Source organism: Pangasianodon hypophthalmus, chromosome 26 (genome assembly GCF_027358585.1).
Source record: "Pangasianodon hypophthalmus isolate fPanHyp1 chromosome 26, fPanHyp1.pri, whole genome shotgun sequence".
Taxonomy (NCBI): Eukaryota; Metazoa; Chordata; class Actinopteri; order Siluriformes; family Pangasiidae; genus Pangasianodon; species Pangasianodon hypophthalmus.
The window spans coordinates 16,238,497-16,263,453 of NC_069735.1; the positions used below are offsets into that span (position 1 = coordinate 16,238,497).

Sequence of the window (24,957 nt, forward strand, 5' to 3'; positions counted from 1 at the left end):
GGGGTGCACATACTTTTGGCCATATAGTGTGTGTGTGTCCATATATCCCCCTATATATAGTTTATTTCTACATTTTTTTTACCTTTCGCTATTACAGGAAAATAAACATCTTTTAAACATCTAGTGCACTATATATGACGTAGACGCCTTCTTATTTCATTCCCTATGTAGTGTGCTTATATAGTACATAGAGATTCATTCAGGATTCAGCCATAACCTCGACGTCAACATTCCGAATCCCCACCCAAGCGCTGTCACGTGTTTTCAGCCGAGGGATCTGATTGGACGGTTTTTCTCGATTTGCCCTCTCCGTGGCGTGGAATGCCTGCACGCTCCCTGATAGTCACGTGACCATACTAACGGCCGCTGTCAAAAAAAAAAAAAAAAAAATTCCAGCAGTTTGTAAATTTCTTCCCAAGATGGCGGAGCTGCGAGTGCGAGAGGAGCTGGTGAGTGTTTTGAGGAGAGAGAGAAGATACACGTTTAGCTCGCTTTTCTCAGGTTAACCATTTTGAACTATGAACATATGTTTTTGTTATTAGGTTAATTAGTTAAACCGTGTTGATGTAACTATGAATTTGTTGTGAAATTGTATGGCTCTGAAGTTTAGTGGTTTTGTTGGTAAACACACTAATGCATGTAAATCCTATTAGAGCATCTCATCATGGTCCTGACTGTGTACTAATAATGTGTGTTATTATTATTATTATTATTATTATTATTTGCTTTCAGAGGTCGGCAACCCCTAACAGGAAGCTGAACAGCTCTTTTGGAGAACCTTCATTTGGTTCCTCCAGCAAAGATGAACAACAGCTCCTGGTAATAAACTGACTTCCTGTTGTAGCTAAAAGCAGTCAGTTTGTGATTAATCCATAACAACAACAACAAAAGGTCAAAACTTTTATTTACATCGCATTGTAAGACAAGCCTGAAGTGCTTTGCAGAAATAATACAGGATAGCCTTATGGAAATTAGAGTGAAGTATCTAAAGAGTGGTTATAAAAGTGAGTTTCAAACTGGTAAAGCTTTAATAAGTCAGGAAATTTCACCAACCTCGGGGAAACCATTACTGCATCCGAATATACTATACGGTACGCCAAAGGAGTATTATGTCCGAATTGTCAGTATTCATAAAATATCCAGATGATCTACTGCTTCCTCAGAGATTCTGCAGTATGGAAGTAATGGAACTGCGATATCCCATAAGGCAACAGGACTGGCGTGGAAAAGCTGTCAGAATCAAAAATAGCTGAAGGCAGCGTGTTGGCTTTTTTGCTATAGGTATTAAACGTTGTTCCTTGTGGATAAACAAGAAAAAAACAGCTGAAACAGCGTTTAAAATGAGATGCTCTAATCTGGAGGGCTAAATTTTTGCGGTTATTATGACGTCATAGGTCACATGACAATGCCAACATGGCGGATGTAGTGTATCCAGATTGTATACCTACCACACACGTATACGCGTCTTCATGGAGCTCGCTTTGTGCACAGGGGCATTGTCATGCTGGAACAGGTTTGTGCTTCTTAGTTCCAGTGAAGGGAAACTGTAATGCTGCAGCATACAAAGACTTTCTACTTTCAATTGTGTGCTTAAACTTTGTGTTTAACAGTTTGAGGAAGAAGCACGTATGGGTGTGATGGTCAGGGGTGCACATACTTTTGGCCATATGGTGTAGCGTAAACTTAGAATTTCTTCGTGAAAGGTCTGAGTGTAGTCTTAAAGGGACGCACTGGTTATAAATAAAAACTGTCAGCCTTTATAAATTTAAATTGTCTCTGCAGTGAGAATTCCTGGTTTAAATACTGGAAGTCTTTTGGGAATGACTCGGAGACCTGTGGCATAGCTGAATATTCTGCATTAGACTGGACCGTAACATACAGTCTGGATATAAATACCTGGTTTTTAATTTTTTAAAAAAAAGTAATATATTGTGTGTTTGGGCAGGCAGTGCCATTTTGTGGAAGTATTCGAGGTGGGATGCGACCTGGGAAAAAAATCACCATCATGGGCATCGTGGATCCAGAACCAGATGGGTGAGAACATGAGCGCACACACACACACACACACACACGTACACCTGTGTGAATTGGTACAGCACGGAAAGACAAAGATATTTGTGCTTTTCTTGTTCCTTTGAATCTCTGATAAGTGTTCTGTAACGTCTCATGCTCATACTGATAAGTAAATACCGAATGAGATTGTGAGTGTGTCTGATGTGATTGGTCAGTTTTGACATCAGCCTGACGTGCGGGTGTGACGACGTGGCGCTGGAGGTCAGCGCGAGGTTCGAGGATCGTCAGCTGCTCAGGAACGCACACGTGTCGGGCTCGTGGGGAGAGGAGGAGACGGCCATCCCATTCTTCCCGTTCCTCGCAGGACAGCCGTTCAGGGTATATGATCAATGTTGTCATGATGTTATTCAACTTTAAAATTCTTTTCCAACATGATACCACACTATATAGTGTTTTCCCAGAATGCACAATTATCCTATTTTCCAAAACTATGAGTGTTAAGAGAAGGAACCGCTGTATAAGTGGCAATTACGTAGCAGTCATTCAGTGAAACAGCAGCTGAACTCCATCATCACACCAATATGAAAACTGTCCTATTGGGCGTGGCCTAATATTCTAAAAAAAAAGTGGCAGGGGAAGTGGCAGCTCATTGGTTAAGATGTTGGACTACTGATTGGAAGGTCACAAGTTCAAATCTCAGCACTGCCACTGCTGGGCCCTTGAGCAAGGCCCTTAACCCTCAACTGCTCAGTTGTATAAATGAGATAAAATGTAAGTCGCTCTGGATAAGGGCGTCTGCCAAATGCCGTAAACGTAAATGTAAACACGTTTGATTGACAGCTCTCTGTCTGAGACACCCAGCCTGTGACCTCACTAGGTTAACTACTTTCACTTACTTGCTGTGTTAGCTTTCCTACACTAGGTCACTCAGATTAGAAGAAGCCGTTTTGATAAAGTCTGCGTGGGAGGGAAGACTGACACCAGCCTTGGGATTGATGAGGGTGGAGCTTACACATGCGTTCTCTAAGATTAGCCCCGCCCACTTTGCACTGAAATGTAGTGTTGATGTCGATATTGCGCTGCAGATCGTGTGACCTCGTAACGCCACATTAGTGTTAGTCTGTAACTTTAATGCTTTTGTGTTATTTTTCCAGCTGGAGATTCACTGCGAGCACCAGAGGTTCCGGGTGTTCGTGGACGGACAGCCGCTGTTCGATTTCTATCACCGCGTGCGCTCGCTGATGTCCATCGACACCATCCAGATCAGCGGCAGCCTGAGCATCACCAAACTGAACTGAGTTGGAGACGATCAGCGGCTCCCGCCAGCCGTACTCTGTGTGTCTCTTAACACGGAGCTGAACTGGACCTCTGGTTTATAAGACTGAAGAAGAACGGGTCTGCAAACACAGAACTCGATCGTAAGAGACCAATTTCACAGTCTTAATGGCACGTGAAAGGACTGGAATTATCACTGTCCTCTCATTGCCGTGTTCGAACTTATGAAGTTGCAGCTGTTAATATGAATCGCTTGAACACACACCGGCACGGGTAACTGTAGTTAATCTAGCTTATTATTTTATTATTATTATTATTATTATTATTATTTTTTAATAAAGGCGTTTTATAATCCTTAGCGCTCAAGGCTGACACGGAAGAGAGCAGGATTGTAGGTGTTAGCGTGGTGGAGAAAACATCGGGACTGGGTGTTTAACGCATCGTTCTCCGGACTGCCCTTAACTCGCCGATAACAGACTGCGGTAAATCCCACCGATGTGCTAGTGGAATTTAGCGTCGTCATGGAAACAAGCGCTCTTTATAAAGTGAATATTAGTTTAAGCTCGACAGAAGGATTAAGATCAGGACTGAATCACAGCAACACTAACGCTGAACTACACTACAGCAGTACACCAGCAGGGGGCGCAGTTTGTAATGTTTAGCGAAGGTCAGCTGCAAAGGAGTGAAAACTTTGAGGGATTTCTTTTCCCATTAGCTCATCCCACCCTGTTTGTTAAAAGTAAATATCCCTCGTGGTTTTTTTTTTTTTTTTTTTTTGGGAAAATGGGTGGGTCTGAGCTAATTTCTGGTCCAGAAATGTGTAAACAAAAACCCGAAATGAGGAAACTACAGCAGAAACCACCGCATGGTAATATGTGAGAACACGTTTTTCTTTTTTTTTTCCTAAAGTGCCTTTGAAGTTTTACGACTGTTAGAGACCTAGAACCATGTTTCAATGTTACAAACTGCACCTTTAAAAGAAGAATTTGTCCAGAACTAAAATCTATACCAGTTTTATTCCTTTACCCTGAATATAATCGATCAGCCAAGCTATGTTTAGGATTATATATATTTTTTTATTATTATTTAGATTTGCACTCAAGCTATGAGGCTAATGTTGATTAAGGATGGCCACCGGTTTTGTCATCATGAACAAAGTTGCACATGGCTGCTTTAAAACCATCTGCTTAGAGTCTTAAAAGTCAGGTGTTCTGACAGATACGTCAGCGAATCTCAACAGTGATGTTGTGTAACTGGAATTAAATACATGTATACAATCAGAGCAAAAAAAAAAAAGAGAGGAAATGTTGTTTTAAAATGTTCAGACGTGTTGGAATAACCTCGTCCAGAGCACGGTGAGTTTTCAAGCCTGAAATCAATAACGCAGGTTTCTAATAATACGAGTAGAAGCTCAGGAACACAGCAGAGGCTGATGTAAACGTGGAACTGTGTGGAACTAAACAATTGTAATTAATATATGCCTGTGTTTTGTTAGACATTCCAATTATAGACTATAGAAGTGTATATGAGGAAAATATTGATATAATGAAGGCATTTCATTGTAAAGCGTTTTGTTTTTTAAAAAAGAAAATACTTCTGTTGTCATTTTGGTTTATTTCATAATCACTAATCAATTAAAGCCTTCTCATCAGTTCTGTGGTCTTATTGGTCAGATTCCCAATGATGAAACGCTTTAACAGTCACAAGTCTCTCTCTCTCTCTCACACACACACACACACATACATACACACACACACAGATAAACAAACTCAGGGCCTGGACATAAAGGTCACAGCTTTATAGGTATTTCTTTTTTTTTTTTCTTTTTTTTTTTTCTGACATTAGATCCAGCTCATGAAGGCTTCAATAACTTTTCTTTTCCCTGCTGGATATCCTTTGGAGACGCTGGAGACGCTGTCGTCTCCTTCCACTTCCTGTTTTCACATCATCCATCTTATCTTTCTGCTCCTGACTCCTTCCTCACGTCTTTCTTAAGCAGCTAATAAACACCAAGCTGCTGCTTTTTTTTTTAAAGCTAAACACATTACATCTGAAAAAAGTTTCAATTTAAAAAGAATAAAGAAAAAGGTTTTAAAAATTTCAATTTAAAGAGTAGCATTTTTACATTTATCTATTTCCTCATAATGTTACATTATTATATATTAATAAACATTTTAAATAAAAATAACCACAGATATAAACCCAACATGAAAAAAAAAATATATATATATATATATATATATATATATATATATATATATATATATATATATATATATATATTTTTTTTATTTATTTTCAGTGTATAAATTAATAAAAAAAATTTAAATAAGAAAACAGAGCTGGAACATGGAACACCAAACACAGAAATAACACAATAACAATTAAACAGGATCAGATAGTAGCTAGAAAAATAGAGGAGTCGTAATATTGTTTATTGTCTATCAGTTTGAATGGAAAAGAAATACAGTAATAAAAAATCTAAAATATTAAAATTATTACAATCTTATAACTTATGTATTAGTTTTTTTTTATTATTATTATTATTATTATTTTCTCATTCCATCATGCCTTAAGCTGTGGACATTCCCAAACCTTACTGAGCCGTGGCCAAGACCTAATGATCTCATGACTTAATTGTCTCTTTCCTGTGACTAAATCATCTCGTTCTCATGACCTAATCATCTCATTCCCATGCCTTAATTATCTCATTTTCATGCCTTAGTGATCTCTTTCTCATGCCTTAATCATCTCATTCTCATGCCTTAATTATCTCATTCCCATGACCAAATCATCTTGTTCTCATGACTTAATCATCTCATTCACTTGACATAATTGTCTCATTCTCATGATTATCTAATTATCTCACTCCCATGCCTTAATTATCTCATTCTCATGACCTAATTATCTCCTTCCCTTGACTTAATTATCTCAATCTTATCCCTTAATTATCTCCCATGCCTTAATCCTCATTCCCATGCCTTAATGATCTCATTCTCATGACCTAATTATCTCCTTCCCATGCCTTAATTATCTCATTCTCATCCCTTAATTATCTCATGACCTAATCATCTCAATCACTTGACTTAATTGTCTCGTTCTCATGATTATCTAATCATCTCATTCTCATGTCGTCTCTATTATCTCGTTCTTTTGCGTCACTACACATTATTTTTTTTATTAAGAAAACATGCGGAAACAATCAGACATTCGCTCTGTTTAAAAAATACACAAATAAATAAAAATCTGATTTATTTCAACAAGCTGTAAGTTAAAGAGAGTTTAATCCCCCGCGCGCCCTCACCTGGCCGCGGTGCGCATGCGCAGAGAAGACGTGCGCTTTACCAAGCACTTCCTGGTGCGCGGTGTTCAGCAGTGAATCCGGAGCTGGTTTAATGTCTCAGACTTCCCGTATCAGAGCTGCTCTCCGACACAACAACAAGTTTGTGTGATCAGAGTGGACAGTGCAGGCAGGACACCTGGACAATTCATTAACCTGAAGAGTGAAATGTTTAAGGAAGTGTGTAGTTAATCATTCTCTCACACACACACACACAGAGAGAGAGAGAGAGAGAGAGAGAGAGAGAGAGGAGCGCTAGCTTAGCCTAGCTAACATTAACAGCCGGCTGGGTCTCAAATCTCTAACTGTAACACTTTATTTAAAAAAAATAAAAGAAAGACGAGGATTTAACTTCTTTTTTTTTTTTTTTTTTAAATCATCCTGAAACATGGAAGTGGGGCGCCAGGATCCATAAGGTAGGCTGATGTCAGATTTGTTTTGCTTTCCTCACTGTAGCTAAAGCTAGAAGGAGGGGAATGAGAAGTGCTAATGTTTGTTAGTTAGCTAGCATTAGCATTAACGTTAGCATTAGTATTAGCATTAACATTAATATTAACATTAGCAGGGAGATTTAGGTTAACCAACAGAAACGTTTCGGTGTCCAGTTTGTCATGTAAACACACGTTTCACACAAGGACACTTCAGCCTTTCTGATTTTCCTTCAGATTTTTTAGCTTTATTCCACTGAAGCGTTAAGCTAAGCTAAGCTAAGCTAATCCTGTTGAACTGGGTTGGGCCCTTTAGCAAACACAGGCAGGTTGTTTGTCAGGTGCGGGTTTTTGTTGACAGCGCTAACAACACTGACAGGTGCTCATTTTTAACACTTTAGTTAATCTAACGCCTTCCCAAGACGTTGAACACAACAGGAAGAACAACTCTGACTGAAAATAAATACTGCTGTGTGCGTCACAGCCAGCGCTGATGGATTCTGCGTTCTGATTGGTTGATTGATTTTGATTGACAGTAACGCCGGCTCCTGTAACTGGGGTCGCGCGCTCTTTGTAACGCGGTATGGTTTCTATAGTAACAGCTCATTCACAGGTACTTGGTGTGGTGTTGTGGTGTGTGTGGGTGTGTTTGTGCTCCACATGTGTAACTGTTGCAGGTTTTTCTTTTTTTTTTTAAATAAAGAGACGTTTTATGGAAGGAGTCTCCAGTGTCAGCGCGTTGGAACGGTCAGAGGAACGGATGTAACTTCAAACTGTAAACTTTTAACTGTTAAGGACGGGTTTTAAAGTAAGGAACAAACCACTTCGTGTCGTGCTGTTAGAGGAAAACAATCCACAACGTCACGGTGTGATCGCGTTCCCGCTCCGGAGTTGATTATTTTCCAATAACAGCACGACCTTGACGTTATTTCTTCATCTTACACCACAGCGACTTTCTGTTTCATCACAGAACGACATGTCGCGCTTTTTATCCGTTTACAGTTACATTTAATCTTGCGGAACGTCCGTGAAACGAGCGTGTTCATGTTCTCGCTTACGTTATAGCAGCTGTAAACGGTCTTTCCCTCTCTCCATCCATCTCTCTTTTTTTTCTTTCTTTCCTTTCTCTTGAAGTTCGTACGCAGCTTGTGACGCTATTGAGAAACCACAAAACTCTGTCCTGAAGAGTTCGGAGAACTTGAACTGGAGACTCCTTTCTGTAAAGATGAAATAAACATTACAGAAAACTCTACCGACGTATCGAACGATCACGCACGTTTTTTTTAAATTTATTTTTTATCTGTTTATGTGCCGTGCAAGTCGCTATTGGTGAGCTGTTACTATGAAAACGATAACGATAACAAGTTGTGACTTGTGGCTGCACTACTGTCAGAGCTGCTGTGCCAGGAAATTAATCAACACCGAACACACTGATTTTTTTTATTTATTTATTTATATATTTTTTTAAAAAAAATCATTGCTCTAACAGTAGTGCAGCCACAAGTCACAACTCGTTATCGTTATGGTTTCCATAGTAACAGCTCACTGATAGCGACTTGTATGGCACATAAACAGATTTTAAAAAAATAAAATAAAAAAAAGTGCCTCTATTGTGTCATTGATCATTGACACACATCTACTGGAGTATTTTTTTAAAATGTATTTAATTAATTAATTTAAAAAAAAATTTTTTTTTCTTTTTCAGCGAATCTCGTTCTGTTAAATCTCCTCCGCACTTCACAGCTCAAGGTCACCAGACCAGTGAAGTGGCCGCTGGTTAAATAAGTCCAGCTGGTGGTTTCTTTGTTCCACTCGCCTGCTTTAGAATAAATACGGGCCGTAGTCACTTCACAGTTACGATAAGAGTTCCTTGTTTTTTATTTGTCTTGGGTCTCTGCTCGCTTTTTCCGTGTAGAAGAACCCGGCGTTGTGTTCTTCGCTTGCTCGGATTCTCTCTCTCTCTCTCTCTCTCTCTCTCTCTCTTCAGACTCTCACTTTCACCCATTATCACATCGTTACCGTCGAGCTGAAAACACAGCCCATCTGTCTGCGCTCTGTGAAAGGTCCTGGTGATTTAATTTGAGCTCGAGAACAAGGCTGGAGTTGATAAATAGGCTCCAGAGTGCTGTAGAACATCACACTGGTGTCAGCGGGACTTCTTCAGGAGGAGGACGAGAAGTTACTCGAATGCTGTTGCTGAGAGAAACTGCGTAACTAACTGCGCTACTTTTAATTCCCGTCGGTGCCGGAACTCTGAACTACATAGCTACGTTTACACACACGTCGATATTCAGATATTAATCAGAATTTGGCAATATTCTCATTAGTATTGAGTAGGGCTGCACAATATATCGAAAGTATCGAAATATTGCGATATACATATCTTAAAGGCTTGCGATAAGTGAGTGATTTTAATACTTCGAAAAGTTACGATAAGTTTTAGGGCAACGCAGACAGCAGAGAATGCTTCCTTTTCCTCAAAAGAACATGAAACATGTATGTTGGTTATGTCATTTTCAGTTTTTAAATACGTATATAAATATATAAATATAATTTAAATTGATTTTACACACTTATAGCATTATCGTACCGTATATCGTGTTATTTAACAAGTTATCACATACCGTATTTTTCTTCATCATCATACAGCCCTAGGATTGAGTCATTAAAACGCCCTATTCAGATTCAGACAATATTCCGATTCCCATCCCTGGAATATATCTGTTTTAATCATAAAAATGTTATGACAAATGTAAAAACCTTATTCAGAAAATCCACTGAAAGGAGATATATGCTCGTGCTCAATCCGCAAGGAATTGTGGGTGCTAACAGATGCTAAGCTGTAGGCTAGGTATTTAGGAACGGCGAATCAGGCATACTTACAACAAGCAAACCATGTATACAGGAATATTCCGATGTCTGTACGCTTATAAACATCGTATTCGTAATATGGCTGCAACCCGGATATAGACCTTAAACGGAATTCGATGTGCGTGTAAACGTGGCCATTGATTTGACAAAATCTTTCGTAAATCATCGCTATCTGCGTAAATGCAGTCGCATCCTACGATGAAGTGATGTCTGATTGTTAAAATGGAGCAGACTATATATATATATATATATATATATATAACACGTCTGCAGTATACTCCAGTTTCTATACATTTGTTTCCTTTAAATTGCTTAATAATAAAAATTAAAAAAAAGGTCAGCATCGAGTATCAGTGTGGTAGAGAAAAGCCGTTGCTAATTCAGTTTGTTTCTGCGATATTTAAAGTTTGTCGTCATTAATCAGTGCATCCTTTCCCAGGTGCAAAGTCTCGGCTGTTTGATCACTGTGGAGACGCCATGGAGCCAGACGTGATCCACATGTACTCGTCCTCTCCTCCGCCCTTGGAGGACGGCGCTGATGAGGACGACGACGAGTTCAGCGACTTCACCGGCGTTCCCAACAGTGTCAGCTTCACGGAATTCGAGACGCCCAACACGTTCGATCAGCTGCAGGCGCTGAACGCGACATCGCCGCCGGAGTTAATCGGTAACGGGCGAGTCGTTGGACTTAATGGACCAGCGATGTCGAACGGCAGCCAGGGGGATGCTCCGGCTTGTAGGACTGTTAGTGTGGAGGAACTGAAAAAGGTTACAGAGCGTCCGCTTGGGACTTACACAAACTTTTCGGACTTTCCGGGAAATGCCTGGAGTGGTAGTGATGCCGTGGACTGCAACGGAGGAGGCAACGAAGTTCTCACGAATGGCTTTGCAAATTTTGGCACGGAGGGAACTCCTCCCTCACGCCACATACACAGAGAAACGGGTCCCTCAGTGGGTCGCTTTCCCGATGTAATCCCCAGTGACAATGATGAGGATTTTGCTGATTTTGCTGCTTTTTCAAATGCTGACGTTCCCAGTCACATCGACAGTGGTGTAAACTGGGAAAATTCAAACCACGACGCGAGACTAGCACAAGACAACCAACCACAAAGTGAGGAAAATCATGGAGCTAGCATAGCTGGCGAAGCGGTGGACAATGACAAAGACGATTGTGTAACAGGGTTCGCCTCGTTTGCAGAGGCTTCAGATCACCTTAGCAACGGAGACAGGGGTTTCCATGCAGGGGTGAGTTATGAACAAAGGGGTCAGGACACTGACCATGCACATCAGGACTCGAATACTACTGAGTCTGTTAGCACAGAGCAACAAATATCGCAGAATGGCGTGGAGCAGGATGGTTTGGAGGTTAAGGAAAAGATGGACAACAGGGTGTCCCCCGTCTCCATGGATGAGCGAGGTAGCAGCAGCGAGCCGACGGAAGAGAAGGGGTCCGGGAACGACACGGAAACAGAGACCGAAACGGAAACCTCTTTCGGTCGACCACTTTCCACGGAAGCGCTCGAGGAATTCGGGGATTTCAGTACGACGGGTTCGGTACCTTCCCCTCCACTACAGGAAGAGACGGCCACGCCTGCTGACCATAGCCAGCTGGCCGAGGATGACGACGAGGACTTTGGAGATTTCGGCGACTTCGGGGATGCCAGCTCCTTCGGAGGTTCCGGCTTTGCTGATTTTGACCAGCAGGGGGCAGCGTCGCACTCTGCACCTTCAGAATCGATCGCGCCTTCGCAGTCTGTCGGGCAAAACGATCCTGAAACGACGTGCACTGACGAGGATGAGTTTGGCGACTTCGATGCGCATGGACAACCCGGCAAGACGGCACAAGATGGCGAAGAGGGAGCGGAGAACACCGAGTTTCCGGGTAGCGACAGTTTCGCGGACTTTACTTCGGCACCTGTTGATGGCGGTGCTGATGATAATGGGGGGTGGCAGGCGTTTGGCGAGTCGAATGAGGAAGCGGGGGAATCGTGGGCAGCATTCGGTCAGGACCAGGGCTCGACCTTTTCGGAGAAGAGCGAAGACGATTGGCACGAAAGCCGATCTGTTACAGCGCCCCCTACTGGCAGTGATGAAGACAACAGGAAAGACAACATTATGGTACGTTTAGACGAATCAAACATTATTTTATTTGCTGTTCTTGATTTTTTTTCTTTTAAATCTTCCTGCTTTTGAAGTGTGTCTACAGCAGCATGGTGAACAGAAGTCCTTGAGTCCTACAGGATATTTGACCCAGGCGCTAGGTCACATTTTTCGCTTTCAGGAATGTAGCCTGACAGGATTGTTCACCCACTCCGATCAAGTGGAAATAAAATCTTGCGAGCTTTTCTAAAACCTACACAAATTCATTTGTCATGTGTAGATATAAAATTTTCACTTCACCATTAGCACCTAATGTTTTATCATGAAAATGATTAGTACAGAAATAGTTTTTAAGCACAGTATCGATATCGATATTGATATCTCATCGTCATATTGCCCAGCCCTGGTGCCTCATACGTCATATTTGCCTCATATATTACTTGACTCCTTTCAGAAATCTGGTCTCTCTGACTCTCTGATCTTCATCCCCCTTTTTTCTGCAGGTGTCTCTTGTGAGCCGGTTGGAGAAGCTTTTCCTGGCCAGTTTTCTTGAGCTCTCCTTGCCTCATGTAGAGGAGGACGTGCTCCCACTTAAAGCCTTCCTAGAGCCATGTGAAGGATCAGAGAAAGAAGAGAAAGAGCCAGCACCAGTCAGTGGGTAAGAACAACACCCACACACCACATCGCTTCCTGCAGCTGTTCAGGGCATGGCGTGTCACTGCTTCCAGCAGGTGCCCTTCTCTGAGGTTTCCTCCTTGAGCTGAGATGTGGGTCAGCACACTGGACTGCGGTTTGAGAGCTAAACCACATCAGCACCAGATGTTCAATTTTACCGGAGCACCATTTAAATATAAAAACAGCTGCCGAGGTTGTACTTTTTGTAGGTTGAGAACGTATTGTACCCTCTAAAGTCAAATCATTTACGCAACACAGTATCGCCGTGGTGATGGTTTTGCACAAGATGATGTATACGTGTGTGTGTGTTGCTTTGAGGTGCAATAAATTTAATGCTGTACTAATTTCTCTCTCTCTCTCTCTCTCTCTCTCTCTCGCTCTCTCTCTCTCTATGGTGTAGAGGCGTGCAGGGCGTGTGGCTGCAGCTGCAGGACATCCACAATGCGTTTGGTCTGAGGTATCAGTGGGGCGGCTCACACAGTAACAAAGCTCTGCTCTGCTCACTGGGCATCGACACGCGGAACATAGTGAGTGTGTATCGTACGTAAAACTCAGGCGTCACTGTGGAGTACAGAATATCAGCACATGTAGTCATTATACAGCACTAGTGTATTTAACAAACATTGCTCATGTGAACCTAAAGTTCAGAAAGATTGTAAAAATAAACAGAAAGCACGTGAAAGCTGAATCAGTAACGACTCCAGTATCTACTTCAGCAGAACTTCTTCCCCTTTCAATGGAAAGTGGGCGGAGCTAAACGTGGTTAAGCTTGCGTAAGCTTCACTCTCGCCAATCACAAGTCTCGTCCCTCTAACGCAGGTTTTATCAAAATTCTTCAAGTCTGAGGAATGTAGCAAGCAAAAGCTAACTTAATGAGGAAACACTGACTTATTGAGCAAAAGATAACTTATTGAAGAAACGCTGACTTGGCAAGTGAACTCTGACTTAACGAGGAAAACTCTGACTTAACGAGGAAAACTCTGACTTAACGAGGAAAACTCTGACTTAAGGAGTGAACGCTGACTTACGCAGCGAAAACTGATTGTGAAAGCTGATTGTAGTGAGCATAGCTACAGTGTAACTCTATAATTGTGTGGTTTAATTAAACTCTCTCTGTTTGTCCATTTCTCTCTCTCTCTCTTTCTTTCTCACTCACAGCTGTTCACAGGTCAGAAGAAGCAGCCCGTTATTGTGCCCATGTATGCGGCCAGTCTGGTGAGAAAGGCTTCTTAAATCCAGATGCTGATTTTCCTTCAGATCTCTTCTTCTACGTCTTTCTCATACTCTCTCTCTCTGTCTCTCTGTCTCTCTCTCTCTCTCTCTGTCTCTCTCTCTCTCTCTCTGCAGGGAATGCTGGAACCCACTAAAGAGCCAGTGAAGCCCGTCTCCGCTGCTGAGATGATCGCCTCCATAGCGCAGTCTCCCTCTGTTGCCACGGAGATGAGTGCCTGCCCCGCCGACGCAGCACAGGTGTGTGCTTCACAGGACCTAAGCACTTTTTCAGTTTTGCGCTGGAGCCTAATCCGAGTCTGATGGTCTAACAAACAGATTTTACAATTAGTTTTTCAATAAAACTTCAGTTATTCAGTGATGTCACACAGACCTGCTGATCGTCCCATCACTGAAGGTTATAGGAGCGGCCATCTTGGAAAAACCAGAAGCACTTTTTTTTATATATATAAATATATAGTTCACTTTGGTATGACTCCGCCCCCTTAAGTGATACAGATACAAGTTAAATACGGGTTGTCACCTGTTTTTTTTACACAGCTGATGACAATGTGGCCGTGTATGTGCCGAAAAGATTTGTTAACATCGTACCTCCAGTGCGAAATGTCAGATCGTCTGTCCCGCTCTTGTTCACATTGTGATGCTTATAAGAAACACAGATTGATTTTTTTTTCCCCCACCCCTCTGAAGGAGTCCCTCCCGCCGGTGCAGTTTGACTGGAGCAGCAGTGGCCTTACAAACCCTCTGGATGGTACGTTCCATAACATTTATGATGATGATGATGATGATGCTGATGTTTGGTTCATCAGTAGACAACGGTTTCTGTGCCTCGTAACTGCTTAGAACAAGCTCACGAATGTATCTGAGGTTTTCTAATTTATTCTGTACTGCAGCAGTGTAAGAGATCTCTCTCTAAGCAAGAGACATTAGGGCCTTTCGCACCGCTCTAGTTCCAGAACTAAATTTACGGTACTAAACTACTGGGCGAATTTGCGTGAACTATTTCCCAGTACCGTTTAAAGGGTTGCATTCGCACCGACAGCGGGCACTAGGAAGTGACGTAAGCCGGTCGACAGCGACGTCATTTGTGCAAAGAAGAACAACGTAAACAACCGGAGGATGGAGGACGCTGTGATCGGAGCTGTGTGTTTGTCGTGTCTCGCGTCCATCTATCGCTGTTCTCCATACTTGAGAAATAAGTCGACACTACAGTATGTTTACACGGCGTTTTAAATCATGGCGGGTGACGGCGTTTTCGTACGCGTTTGGCCAATCAACGTCTCCTTACGTCACGGATAGTACCAGTTGTGCTGGTTAGACCCTGCTCCGGAGTAGGAGCTCATTTGGTTCTCGAAAAAGGCAGTCGGTACTAAAATCACACCCAGTTCCAGAGGTGCGAAAACGCCAAAAAGTGGGTAGTTCCACAATTAGTTCAGGAACTATGAAAAGGTTCCCGCGGTGCGAAAGGCCCTAAAGTGTCCTAATATCAGCAAAGAACAGACAAGTTACATTTACTGTCCACAAACAGGGCCTTAGACTAAGAAAGTTTGAGATCCACTGGTCTGGAGAATACCGTACAGCTCAAGTCAGTCTTAACTGCTCCTAACCTTCTAACGCAGCAAGCATTAACCATCTTTAAAGTCACCCTAAACTTATAAAAATACGTTTGAGATGGTGCCGAACTCGTGACAGGCCAGTGCTGTTATGTCATAAAATGTAACAGCCAATCATGTGTTAATATGCAAATGCAGGCCATGAAATACTGGTTTAGCAGAGGAGCATTAATTTGCATCGTTGTAGCATCTGATTTCTCGATGAGAGTAAATTAACTGGTGCGTTTTTAAAAAAATTATTAAAAAAAACAAGTTTTGGGTGACTTTATGTTCTCAGCTGTTTGTCATTAACATTAACAGTGTTGGGTTTTTTTCGTACTAACAACAAGCATGTGTTTATCTTCTCTCTGTGTCTATCTTTGTCTCTCTCACTCTGTTGCTTTCTTTTTCTGTCTCTTCCTGTTCTTTTCTGTCTGTCTCTCTTTTTCTTCCACTCTGTTGCACTCTTTTGTCCCTCTCTCTCCCTCTCTCTCTCCCTCTCTCTCTCTCTTCCCTGCTCACTGAAGCAAGTGGAGGTTCGTCTCTGCTGAATCTGGACTTTTTCGGCCCAGTGGACGAGTCGCCCTCCAGCTCCACCACCTCCATACCAGGTCAGCTGAGGTCAAAGGTCACAGCACGTGATCAGGGCCTTTGTTGCGTAACTCCGCCTCTAGCCGTTTTTTTCCTTCATTCATTTTTTTTCCCTCCTTCGTCTCACCTGTGCGTGGTCAGCATTAGCAGTAGGATCTGTGTGTGTTTACAGTGGGTGTGTGCGTGTGTACATGTGCTAGTGTTCACACTGTGTGTGTGTGTGTGTGTGTGTGTGTGTGTGTGTAGGCGTGGACCCGGAGCTGTATGAGCTGACCCAGGCTAAGCTGGATGTGAGCGGAGGCAGCAGCAGAGTGGTGGACGCGTTCGCTCGCCTCATGTCCACTGTGGAGAAGACCAACACGTCCACCAGGTCTCTCTCTCACACTCACACACACACACACACACACACACACACACACACACACACACCTGCACTACCACTGCTCAGACAGCAGGGGGCAGCACACACCATCTCTACTACACACTCGGAGTAGAAGGCAGCCAGTTGGTCTCGGTTAAAGTTACAGATGTGCCTCTGACTGTTATAAAGCACTGACACTGGAGACTCCTTCCATAAATGTCCACCTGTGAATTAGCGAATGAGCTGTTACCATAGAAACAATAAGGAGGGTATTAATATAAACCTGTGATTTGTAGCTGCACTACTGACAGAGCTGCTGTTATAGAAAATGAATCAACGCTAACTATTAATGAGGGGATGATGATTTATTTGACGTGTGTGTGTATGTAACGTGTGTGTGTGTGTGTGTGTGTGTGTGTGTGTGCAGGCGGGTGCAGACGCAGAAGGAGGAGAATCTGAGTGAAGAGGCTCGACGTGTCATCTCCACACTGCCTGATCTCTCCTTCATGCAGGCCAAAGTGCTGATGTTTCCCTCCACACTCACTCCTCTTCCTCCCTCCTCCTGTTCCTCTTCATCCCCCTCTCCTGTCCCAGACTGATCCCTCCATCTCTCTCTCTCTCTCTCTCTCTCTCTCTCTCTCTCTCTCTCCACCTCACGCCTCTCTATCCTCACACTGTCTTTTGTTTTTGGTTCGCTTTAGCTCAGCTTGTTGGAGTCAGTTTAAGTTTTGTCGTTTGAGCGTGTGAGAGTGAGCGGAGCGGAGCAGAGTGTTCAGTCTCTAGAGGTGTGGAAGCGTCTTCATTAGGGATGCACCCATCCCATTAATTAATAATTAACGATGAGTTAAATCAGTCAGTTACAAACCCAATCATGTGACATCAGCACTATAGTTCACCCAGTGTTGGTTAGCTTTCTGTCAAACCTGGTCATTGGTTTCATCCCAGTGTCTCACAAACACAAACAAACTCCACCTACAAACCAGCAACACGACACCGTAACATCCCCAACTGCAAATTTAAATTCCTTTTCACGGGATTTGCAAATCATTAGTCACACATTCATCTCATACATTATATCTCGCTTTGAGGTTACACATCAGTTTATAGCCACAATTTGTGTAACTTTTTGCCAAAGCCCCGCCCCCTCGGTGTTGTAGAGCCATCTCTCTGACCCCACCCACAATCTTCCACTAGGTCCAACTCCCTTAGCTTTCTGGCGCCCCTTCAGCATTCAGGATTCTTACACCTGACCCCGCCCCCTAAGCTCTTTGAAGCCCTCCAGTTGGCCCCGCCCCCTAAGCTATTTGAAGCTCTCCAATTGGCCCCGCCCCCTAAGCTCTTTGAAGCCCTCCAGTTGACCCTGCCCCCTAAACTCTTTGAAGCCCTCCAGTTGACCCCGCCCCCTAAGCTCTTTGAAGCCCTCCAGTTGGCCCCGCCCCCTAAGCTCTTTGAAGCCCTCCAGTTGACCCTGCCCCCTAAACTCTTTGAAGCCCTCCAGTTGACCCCGCCCCCTAAGCTCTTTGAAGCCCTCCAGTTGGCCCCGCCCCCTAAGCGCTTTGAAGCCCCCCAGTTGACCCCGCCCCCTAAACTCTTTGAAGCCCTCCAGTTGACCCCGCCCCCTAAACTCTTTGAAGCCCTCCAGTTGGTCCCGCCCCCTAAGCTCTTTGAAGCTCTCCAGTTGGCCCCGCCCCCTAAACTCTTTGAAGCCCTCCAGTTGGCCCCGCCCCCTAAGCTCTTTGAAGCTCTCCAGTTGGCCCCGCCCCTAAGCTCTTTGAAGCCCTCCAGTTGGTCCCGCCCCTAAGCTCTTTGAAGCTCTCCAGTTGACCCCGCCCCCTAAGCTCTACTTTAATATCGTTCCTCAAAAACATAAAAATAGTGAGATGTTTGTTACTCGAGTTGTTACCATGTCATCGGGGATCATTAATAGTAGCATGAAAGCTATAAAGTTTGTAAATTTTGATATATATTCTTAGACATCTTAATCATGTTTTTGTAGTAGATCAGGATTCCACTTGGGAAACAATCAAATGTGAAGATTAACGAATATGATTATGTATTTACCATTCATGAAACTACGATCTCATCACTGCGTTTAAGTATGATTTACCTGCGTTTATAAATATCACTCGGCTCCTCGACATACAGCGATACTCGGTATCGGATCGGTGCATCCCTGATTGTTCTAGCCGAGTTTTCTTCTTAATAGAGGTTCAGCGTGTATATAATCAGGGATAAGACTTCTTTTCCATTCTAGGTTATGTTTATGGTTCAGTATGATTCCAGCTGTGTGTGTGTGTGTGTGTGTGTGTGTGTTCAATATCGTTTTGCTGAGGAAACACTGGTTAAAAGTCCTTCAACGAAGGCAAATAGTGAAGTGAAATCAGTCATTCATATATATATATATATATATATATATATATAAATATATATATATAATAAATAGACTTGAAACCATACTGCCTGCAAAATTCTGCTGGTTGATTTTTTTTTATTTTTTAAATGATGTTTAAAAGGCCTTAGGTTTTAATAATTTTAGTTAATATAATTATGCGGATAATTAATGTTTAGTTTGGAGCTTTCGTATGTTAGAGTTATGTTTTTTGGGGGTTTAACATGTTATTCACTGTAAACAGCGCTTTATTCTCATAGCAGACGATTAGAAGAGTGGCGACGTAGCAGCTGCGTTCTGTTTCCCGCTGCAGGTTTTATTATTGCTGTTGTTTTAAACTCTTAAAGGTGAAACCACTGTAATGTGACCCATGTGATGAAGGAATCGTCGTGATTGACTTGAAGTACTTTAGCCAATAAGGGACCAATAATCTACATTAACCTTCTAAAGTCTTTTATTTTAGCGTCTTAAACGCACTCCTCTGGCCGTGCATCATTGGAAACGTTGTCCAAAATCAGTCCTTTTAGCTTTTTTTTTTTTTTCCTATCTTTCTGTTCTAATTTCTTTCTTGTTTCGGTTCCCCCGCTGCGTGTTGTCCTGTCTGTCTGTCTGTCTCTCTGTCTGTCTGTCTCTCTGTCTCTCTGTGAGGAATTTTGCACATTGTAAAGCTGTAATGGAAGTACTACTATACTACTAAAATCACGTAGGTGACTGTGTACAGTAAGACTGTGGAAAATGTACAAAAATGAGATTGTTACGGGCAAATTCCTATGGAAAAACAATCTTACTGATGTGTGTGTGTGTGTGTGGAAAAAAGAGCCCCGCCCCCCTCCAGGTTGGAACGAGCATGCTCGGGCTCTTTTGGACAAAAAAAATCTTTAAGTGTGTAAATTTTCTTTTAGTGTACACAAGGAATTAAAATAATTTAAGAGAAGTCGTTGCTTGTGTGTGAGATCTCTGTAATTCTGGGATGTGTGTACGTGTCTGAAGTTTATTTTAAAGAAGAAAAGCTTTAGAAAGCTCACTTAATACACCAGTTAAAAATTACCTACAGCACTTTCTGCTCAGGGCAAAATTACCTCTCATCTCATTCAGCGTAACGTAATTAACCGTGTTCGCTAAGAGCGGCGTAAATATCTGGTTGTTTAAAGTGTTTAAAAACGCATGCCACTTAAACTGAAATCCATGTAGCTGATATGAAAACGCAAATTTTAACATAATTTATATTTAAAAAAGGAAACATTGTGATTTCAGGCAAATGTTGATGAGCTCGTATGTACAGTTTTCAGTTGTTAACATAAAAATGGGCTAACTAGCCAGGATTATTAGCTGGTTTGAGTGGATGTGGTCTTTTTTTTTTTTTTTAAATACACATTGTAACGTTTTTCTCCAGTACATAAAACTTGACTTGATGAATCGGGACGTAGACACTCAAAAAACATGTCTGTGATGCTCCTGTGTTTGGATCCTACTGAATCTGTAGCATGAAATATTTGCCAAGTTGTCATATTTGTCATCAGCACATTTTTTTGCTTTTTAAATTCCACTATCTTGGGCGTGACGATGATGTTATATTAGTGGAAATTGCTGCTAGGAATCATTCAGACTGCAGCTTAAAGAAATCAAAAAAAAGTTCAGTGGTCAGTATAATAACCGTTCTGTTACATTGGACAGGAAAGAAATGAGCCATGCATCTACAAAACCATCACCTTTATTTCAAAATCATTTCAGTAGCAAAATAGTGTACCTTCATATCTATAAAAGTGTAAAATCTATTAAAACAAAAATAGAGCTGGAAAATCTCACATATATTACATCCCCTGTATTGACTGCAATATAATAAATACATGCATGTTGCGCAAATAAATATACAATCGTTTCCAGGGCCACTGGGTCGGGCTACAGCCCGAAATTCACAACACTGCAGTAACACAATTCACCTTACGCTTTTAAAGACATTTAATATAAGCTAACCCCAGACTCCCTGACTTACTTTGAACAATTCTTTTTAAAAGAATTGCAATTTAATGACATATTTAGTAGACAATTCTTATTTTTTTATTTTTGGCCTCATGATCCGACCAGCACTTCCATAATGTGCTCCAGTTCGTTCAGGTCCGTTTTGAACGGCTGGTTCGTCAAGCTCCTCATGAGGTCGTCCGTCACCATGGAGACGACCTTTGACTGCGAGCCCAGGCTGGGACTCAGGTTCAAGGTGCAGGGTTTCAAGTCGCACAGGTAGTTGTCAAGGTCTGAGAGGAGGAAATCATCCAGCGAGGGGTCTGGGAGGAACATCGGGCATGACGAGGGGAAGGAGGGGTTTATTGGTGAGGGGGTGTGGCTTAAGGTGGGCTGGGCGAAGTCCAAGTGAGACTCAAGGCAGATGGTCTGCGTTGGAGTTTCTTTTTCGATTCTGTTTGCGTCCAGTTCCAAGAGAGAGGATGAGGAAGAGGCGAACCCATCCTTTGGTGAAATGAAAGAGTCTGGAGAGAAATCCGGCTCACCGTCCTGCTCTAGAACCCACGCCGGGGTTAAACTGACATCAAGTGCTTGTTGCTGTTTAAAAAATATCTGGCTGTCCTCGGCTGGGGGGCTCGGGCGCGGCGCCTCCTGGTGGCTGATCTCCTCCTGAATGAGCCGGAGTGTGTTAGTAATGAGGACACGGCGGCCCAGAGAGGGAACGTGGCACAGTTTCTGAAGCGAGAGCTGCAGGACCATCTGCCTCTGCCACGAGTACGCTGTGGAAGACTCTGCCCATACGGCTGCCATCTTGGGCTGGGTATCAGGCTCGTCCTTATCCTCCGGCTCCAGCGTTCGTTTCAGACCCGTACACGACATGTGGCAGGTATCTGTGAAGAGGAAGCGATACAAACGTTCAGATTGTCATGAGTTTAAAGGTTAAGACCATCTGAGACGGCGTGTACAGTATCGTCTGTTTGAGCCTTTCCGCAGAATGATCCATAATCTATGTGACATTTTAGCATACATTTGGGCTCAAACTTTTTGGAGCCAGTGACCCCTTTGACTGTAAATAAATTTATTTCATAAACATTATTTAAATTGGTCAAATAATATTGTTTGGAGCGATGAAGCTTTCTATTACTGAACATTCCACTGATAGAAAACACCAATGTCTGAGTTGAGTTTGGCGCTTGGACCCCTGAATATAACTTTGATACATACTGGCTGTGATTTCTACCACTGGAACAAAATTTTTTTTAATAAATTTTAAAAAATTAATAAATAAACAAACCATGGACCCCCCTGGTTATGCTTCACAGGTCCCTGGGGGGTCTCCGGCCCCCACGTTGAGACCCACTGCTTTAGAGCACACAGGCTACAGTGTTGGTGGAAATGTAAGTATGGACTCTACTACATTTTCTAAACTGTAGAATTTACAATTCTCTATGATTTGTCTCGAGATGCTTATTGAAACATTTTTAAAAAGTGTTGCCATTGCTTGCTAAGAGTTATTTGTCTAGCTTCTGTGTTGGGACACGCCAACCCTTTATCAGCTGGCATCCTTTAATTAACCGCAAAACAGTTCATTAAAGAATAAAGACGGTAGCAACATTTTATAACATGTACTCCTTAATGCGTTACAAAACCATTCTGACAAACAACTTGTCAATCCAGACTAAATGTCATGACCTGATTATATAAGAAAGTTGCTAATCCAGTTGCTTATCACAAAAAAAAAAAAAAAAAAAAAAGGAAGGCTGACTTTTGTGGGTTCATGAAAAGAGCAAACCAACAAAAGTTAACTGGAGAACAACTAACTACAGTACATCCTACAATCTTAGAATTATTGTGTTTTAGAATTAGTCTAATAATTAGATTTATTTTTGAATAGATTTTTATTTTTATTAGTGAATTGTTATGGGTCTCTACCTGCAGTGCATTGTGGGATTTTATACATGCACTGGAGATCTGCCGTTATGTTTTAGACATAACTAGTGAACATCGACTAGTCAGTGTGTGTGTGTGTGTGTGTACGTGTGTGTGTATCAGCGCTGTATGGTGTCACATGACTGTGTGTCATACATGCTGTGTGTCACTCAGCAAAAACATTAAAGAAAAAACCCCTCACGTTGTTTCACTATGAGCACTGAACCTGTCTGGGTGACTTCCTGGAAGTGTTGCTTTATGGGAACTGCTCTCTTTACAGGAAAACAAGACTCGCGCTTTAAAGCATGACTTTGTTATTATGCTTTTATGTGTAAGGTTTGAGTGCTGAGTAATGTTTTTTTTCCTCGTGAAGAAGCAAATCAACATAAATAAAGCTACGTTTTCAAAATCTGAAATGTAAAACTTAAAAAAAAAAAAAAGACTTCCAAAACTTTAAAGCTATTGTTACTCAAGTCTTATGGCTTCTGGAAATTGAAGAACTTTAAAGCTGTTGTTAGTTCACCGTTAAAAGTCCTAGAATGTCAGCCATGTCATCAAAGTGCAGCGAAGGCGGTAAAACACGATGATAAGAATCACGAGCTAGTCGCCTTTTGACTCATTTACGCCCACAGACGACCTTTTACAACTAAATCAAGTAGTGTTTAGTAACTGAATGAAAACTCAGTGTTTATTTATTTTTTAAAAAATTCACCTTATGGCTTTATACAAGACATTTGAATGGTTTCTTATTCAATTAGTTTATTAAAAACAACGTCAATGTACATGTTCAATTTTCCTGTGATTTATGACGATATCTGTGATAAAACAAGAGCTTGTTAGAATTTGGTGGAAGTTACCGAGGTGTAGTGTGTTTCATTACAGCGCAGGTTTCTCTGTGAATGCTCTGCCACGCTGTTAGACTGCACAGTCGTGTGTTCAGGGTGTGGGAAAGTCACATTTCAAGTTTCACGGCCTGGTTTTTGGGCTGCTTTTGATTCGCCGATGGGCTTTTTTTAAAAAAATACAGACCTAGAGACTGGGATTCTGCCGTATCTCTCAGACGACAAGCTTAAGAACACAAATCACTCAGTCATTTTAGTTTTTTGTTTTGTTATACACAGTAACCGCAACTGCTCAGATATTAAAGCATGTATTAAAGCATATAAAGCTTTATAACCTGTTTATAAACAACTAGGACTGTGTTTCTAATGACTGTATTATGACTGCGCTGTTGCTGTGTATCTCAGCGAGAGTAAAAGGTGATTGTCATGTCAGTAAAATGAAAGTGATAGTATGCGGACTGTGTGTCTGTGTGAACACTCTGCCTGGATTTAAAGGTGTGTGTGTGTGTGTGTGTGTGTGTGTGTTTTCCAACCTAAACATACCCTTTCGATTTCGTTTCTTCTCACCTGGGCATCAACATTCTCGTGTTTTTCTCCCTAAACCCTTTAATCTTTCTGTGTAAATGTATTTGCTATTTAGGCCACACGCATACTACAAAACATACCACCGTTGCCTGGACAACAGGCCACGCCCCTTGACGGCAACATCTTCCAGACGCCAGAGAGGCTGACTGAAGTTAGTGTTACTTTTATAAAATTATTTTGTCGCATATTATTTATTAATTCACACGAAAAGTCTCAAACATGGAAAGATGACTTTGTTTTTCTTGGGCATCCCCTTTACTGTCCGTTTGAGTTTTTGGGGAAAAAAAAAAAAATTCCAAAAGTTGGCCACTGAAGCACTTGACATCTCTGGTTCAGGGACGCAGATGAACCCGATTTAAAATAAGACACTTTTTCAAGATAATCATTGTAAAAAATATCATACTTATAAACAAACTTTTACGATATTTAACTGTGGTTTGTTTGGCGTATGAAAATCCCAATAGAAGGCAGATCCTGTTTTTATTTATTTATTTTTATTAAGAATGTAGTTTGGACGTCGCGATATCTTGAAGCCCCTGTGATTTCAAGCTTCAAGCTGTAAATGTTGTTAAGGTTATAACGTTAAGTCAGAGGGGACACATGAGTAACTTTAGAGAGCATGAAATCAAAATGTTACACAGAGGATGTTAGAGAATAATGCAGTAGTTATAAAGTGCAGAATTGTGGCTCTTTTGCTAGACATTTTAAACAGTAATAAATATTATTCCTAAACACTGAATGAGTGAATGGTCAGTAGTGTTCAGTAATTTCAGTAGT

The 24,957-nt window shown here is 41.8% G+C and overlaps 3 protein-coding genes across 4 annotated transcripts in view; 2 read left to right on the top strand and 1 right to left on the bottom strand.

The window, feature by feature from the left end:
• Positions 1 to 352: 352 nt before the first annotated feature.
• Positions 353 to 4,939, top strand: lgalsla (lectin, galactoside-binding-like a). The gene is made up of 5 exons (XM_026931910.3): positions 353 to 449; positions 733 to 819; positions 1,946 to 2,034; positions 2,229 to 2,391; positions 3,168 to 4,939. The coding sequence occupies exons 1-5, from the start codon at positions 420 to 422 to the stop codon at positions 3,309 to 3,311; spliced, it is 513 nt and encodes a 170-aa protein (XP_026787711.1). The 5' UTR covers positions 353 to 419; the 3' UTR covers positions 3,312 to 4,939.
• Positions 4,940 to 6,631: 1,692 nt separating this feature from the next.
• Positions 6,632 to 19,799, top strand: aftpha (aftiphilin a). Of its 2 annotated transcripts, XM_053229847.1 has the most exons (10): positions 6,632 to 7,044; positions 10,367 to 12,045; positions 12,531 to 12,685; positions 13,103 to 13,229; positions 13,861 to 13,917; positions 14,050 to 14,172; positions 14,623 to 14,683; positions 16,052 to 16,135; positions 16,362 to 16,485; positions 16,904 to 19,799. In XM_053229847.1, the coding sequence occupies exons 2-10, from the start codon at positions 10,405 to 10,407 to the stop codon at positions 17,073 to 17,075; spliced, it is 2,544 nt and encodes an 847-aa protein (XP_053085822.1). In that variant the 5' UTR covers positions 6,632 to 7,044; positions 10,367 to 10,404; the 3' UTR covers positions 17,076 to 19,799. The 2 variants fall into 2 exon arrangements, with proteins under 2 accessions (XP_053085822.1, XP_053085823.1); XM_053229848.1 differs by lacking the exon at positions 16,052 to 16,135.
• Positions 19,800 to 20,558: 759 nt separating this feature from the next.
• sertad2a (SERTA domain containing 2a) overlaps positions 20,559 to 24,957 on the bottom strand; it is a 5,860-nt gene continuing 1,461 nt past the window's right edge. Inside the window, exon 2 of the mRNA XM_034300083.2 lies at positions 20,559 to 21,714. Within this exon, the coding sequence (XP_034155974.2) occupies positions 20,936 to 21,703 (768 nt within the window). The 5' untranslated portion in view covers positions 21,704 to 21,714 and the 3' untranslated portion in view covers positions 20,559 to 20,935. The remainder of the gene's footprint in view (positions 21,715 to 24,957) is intronic.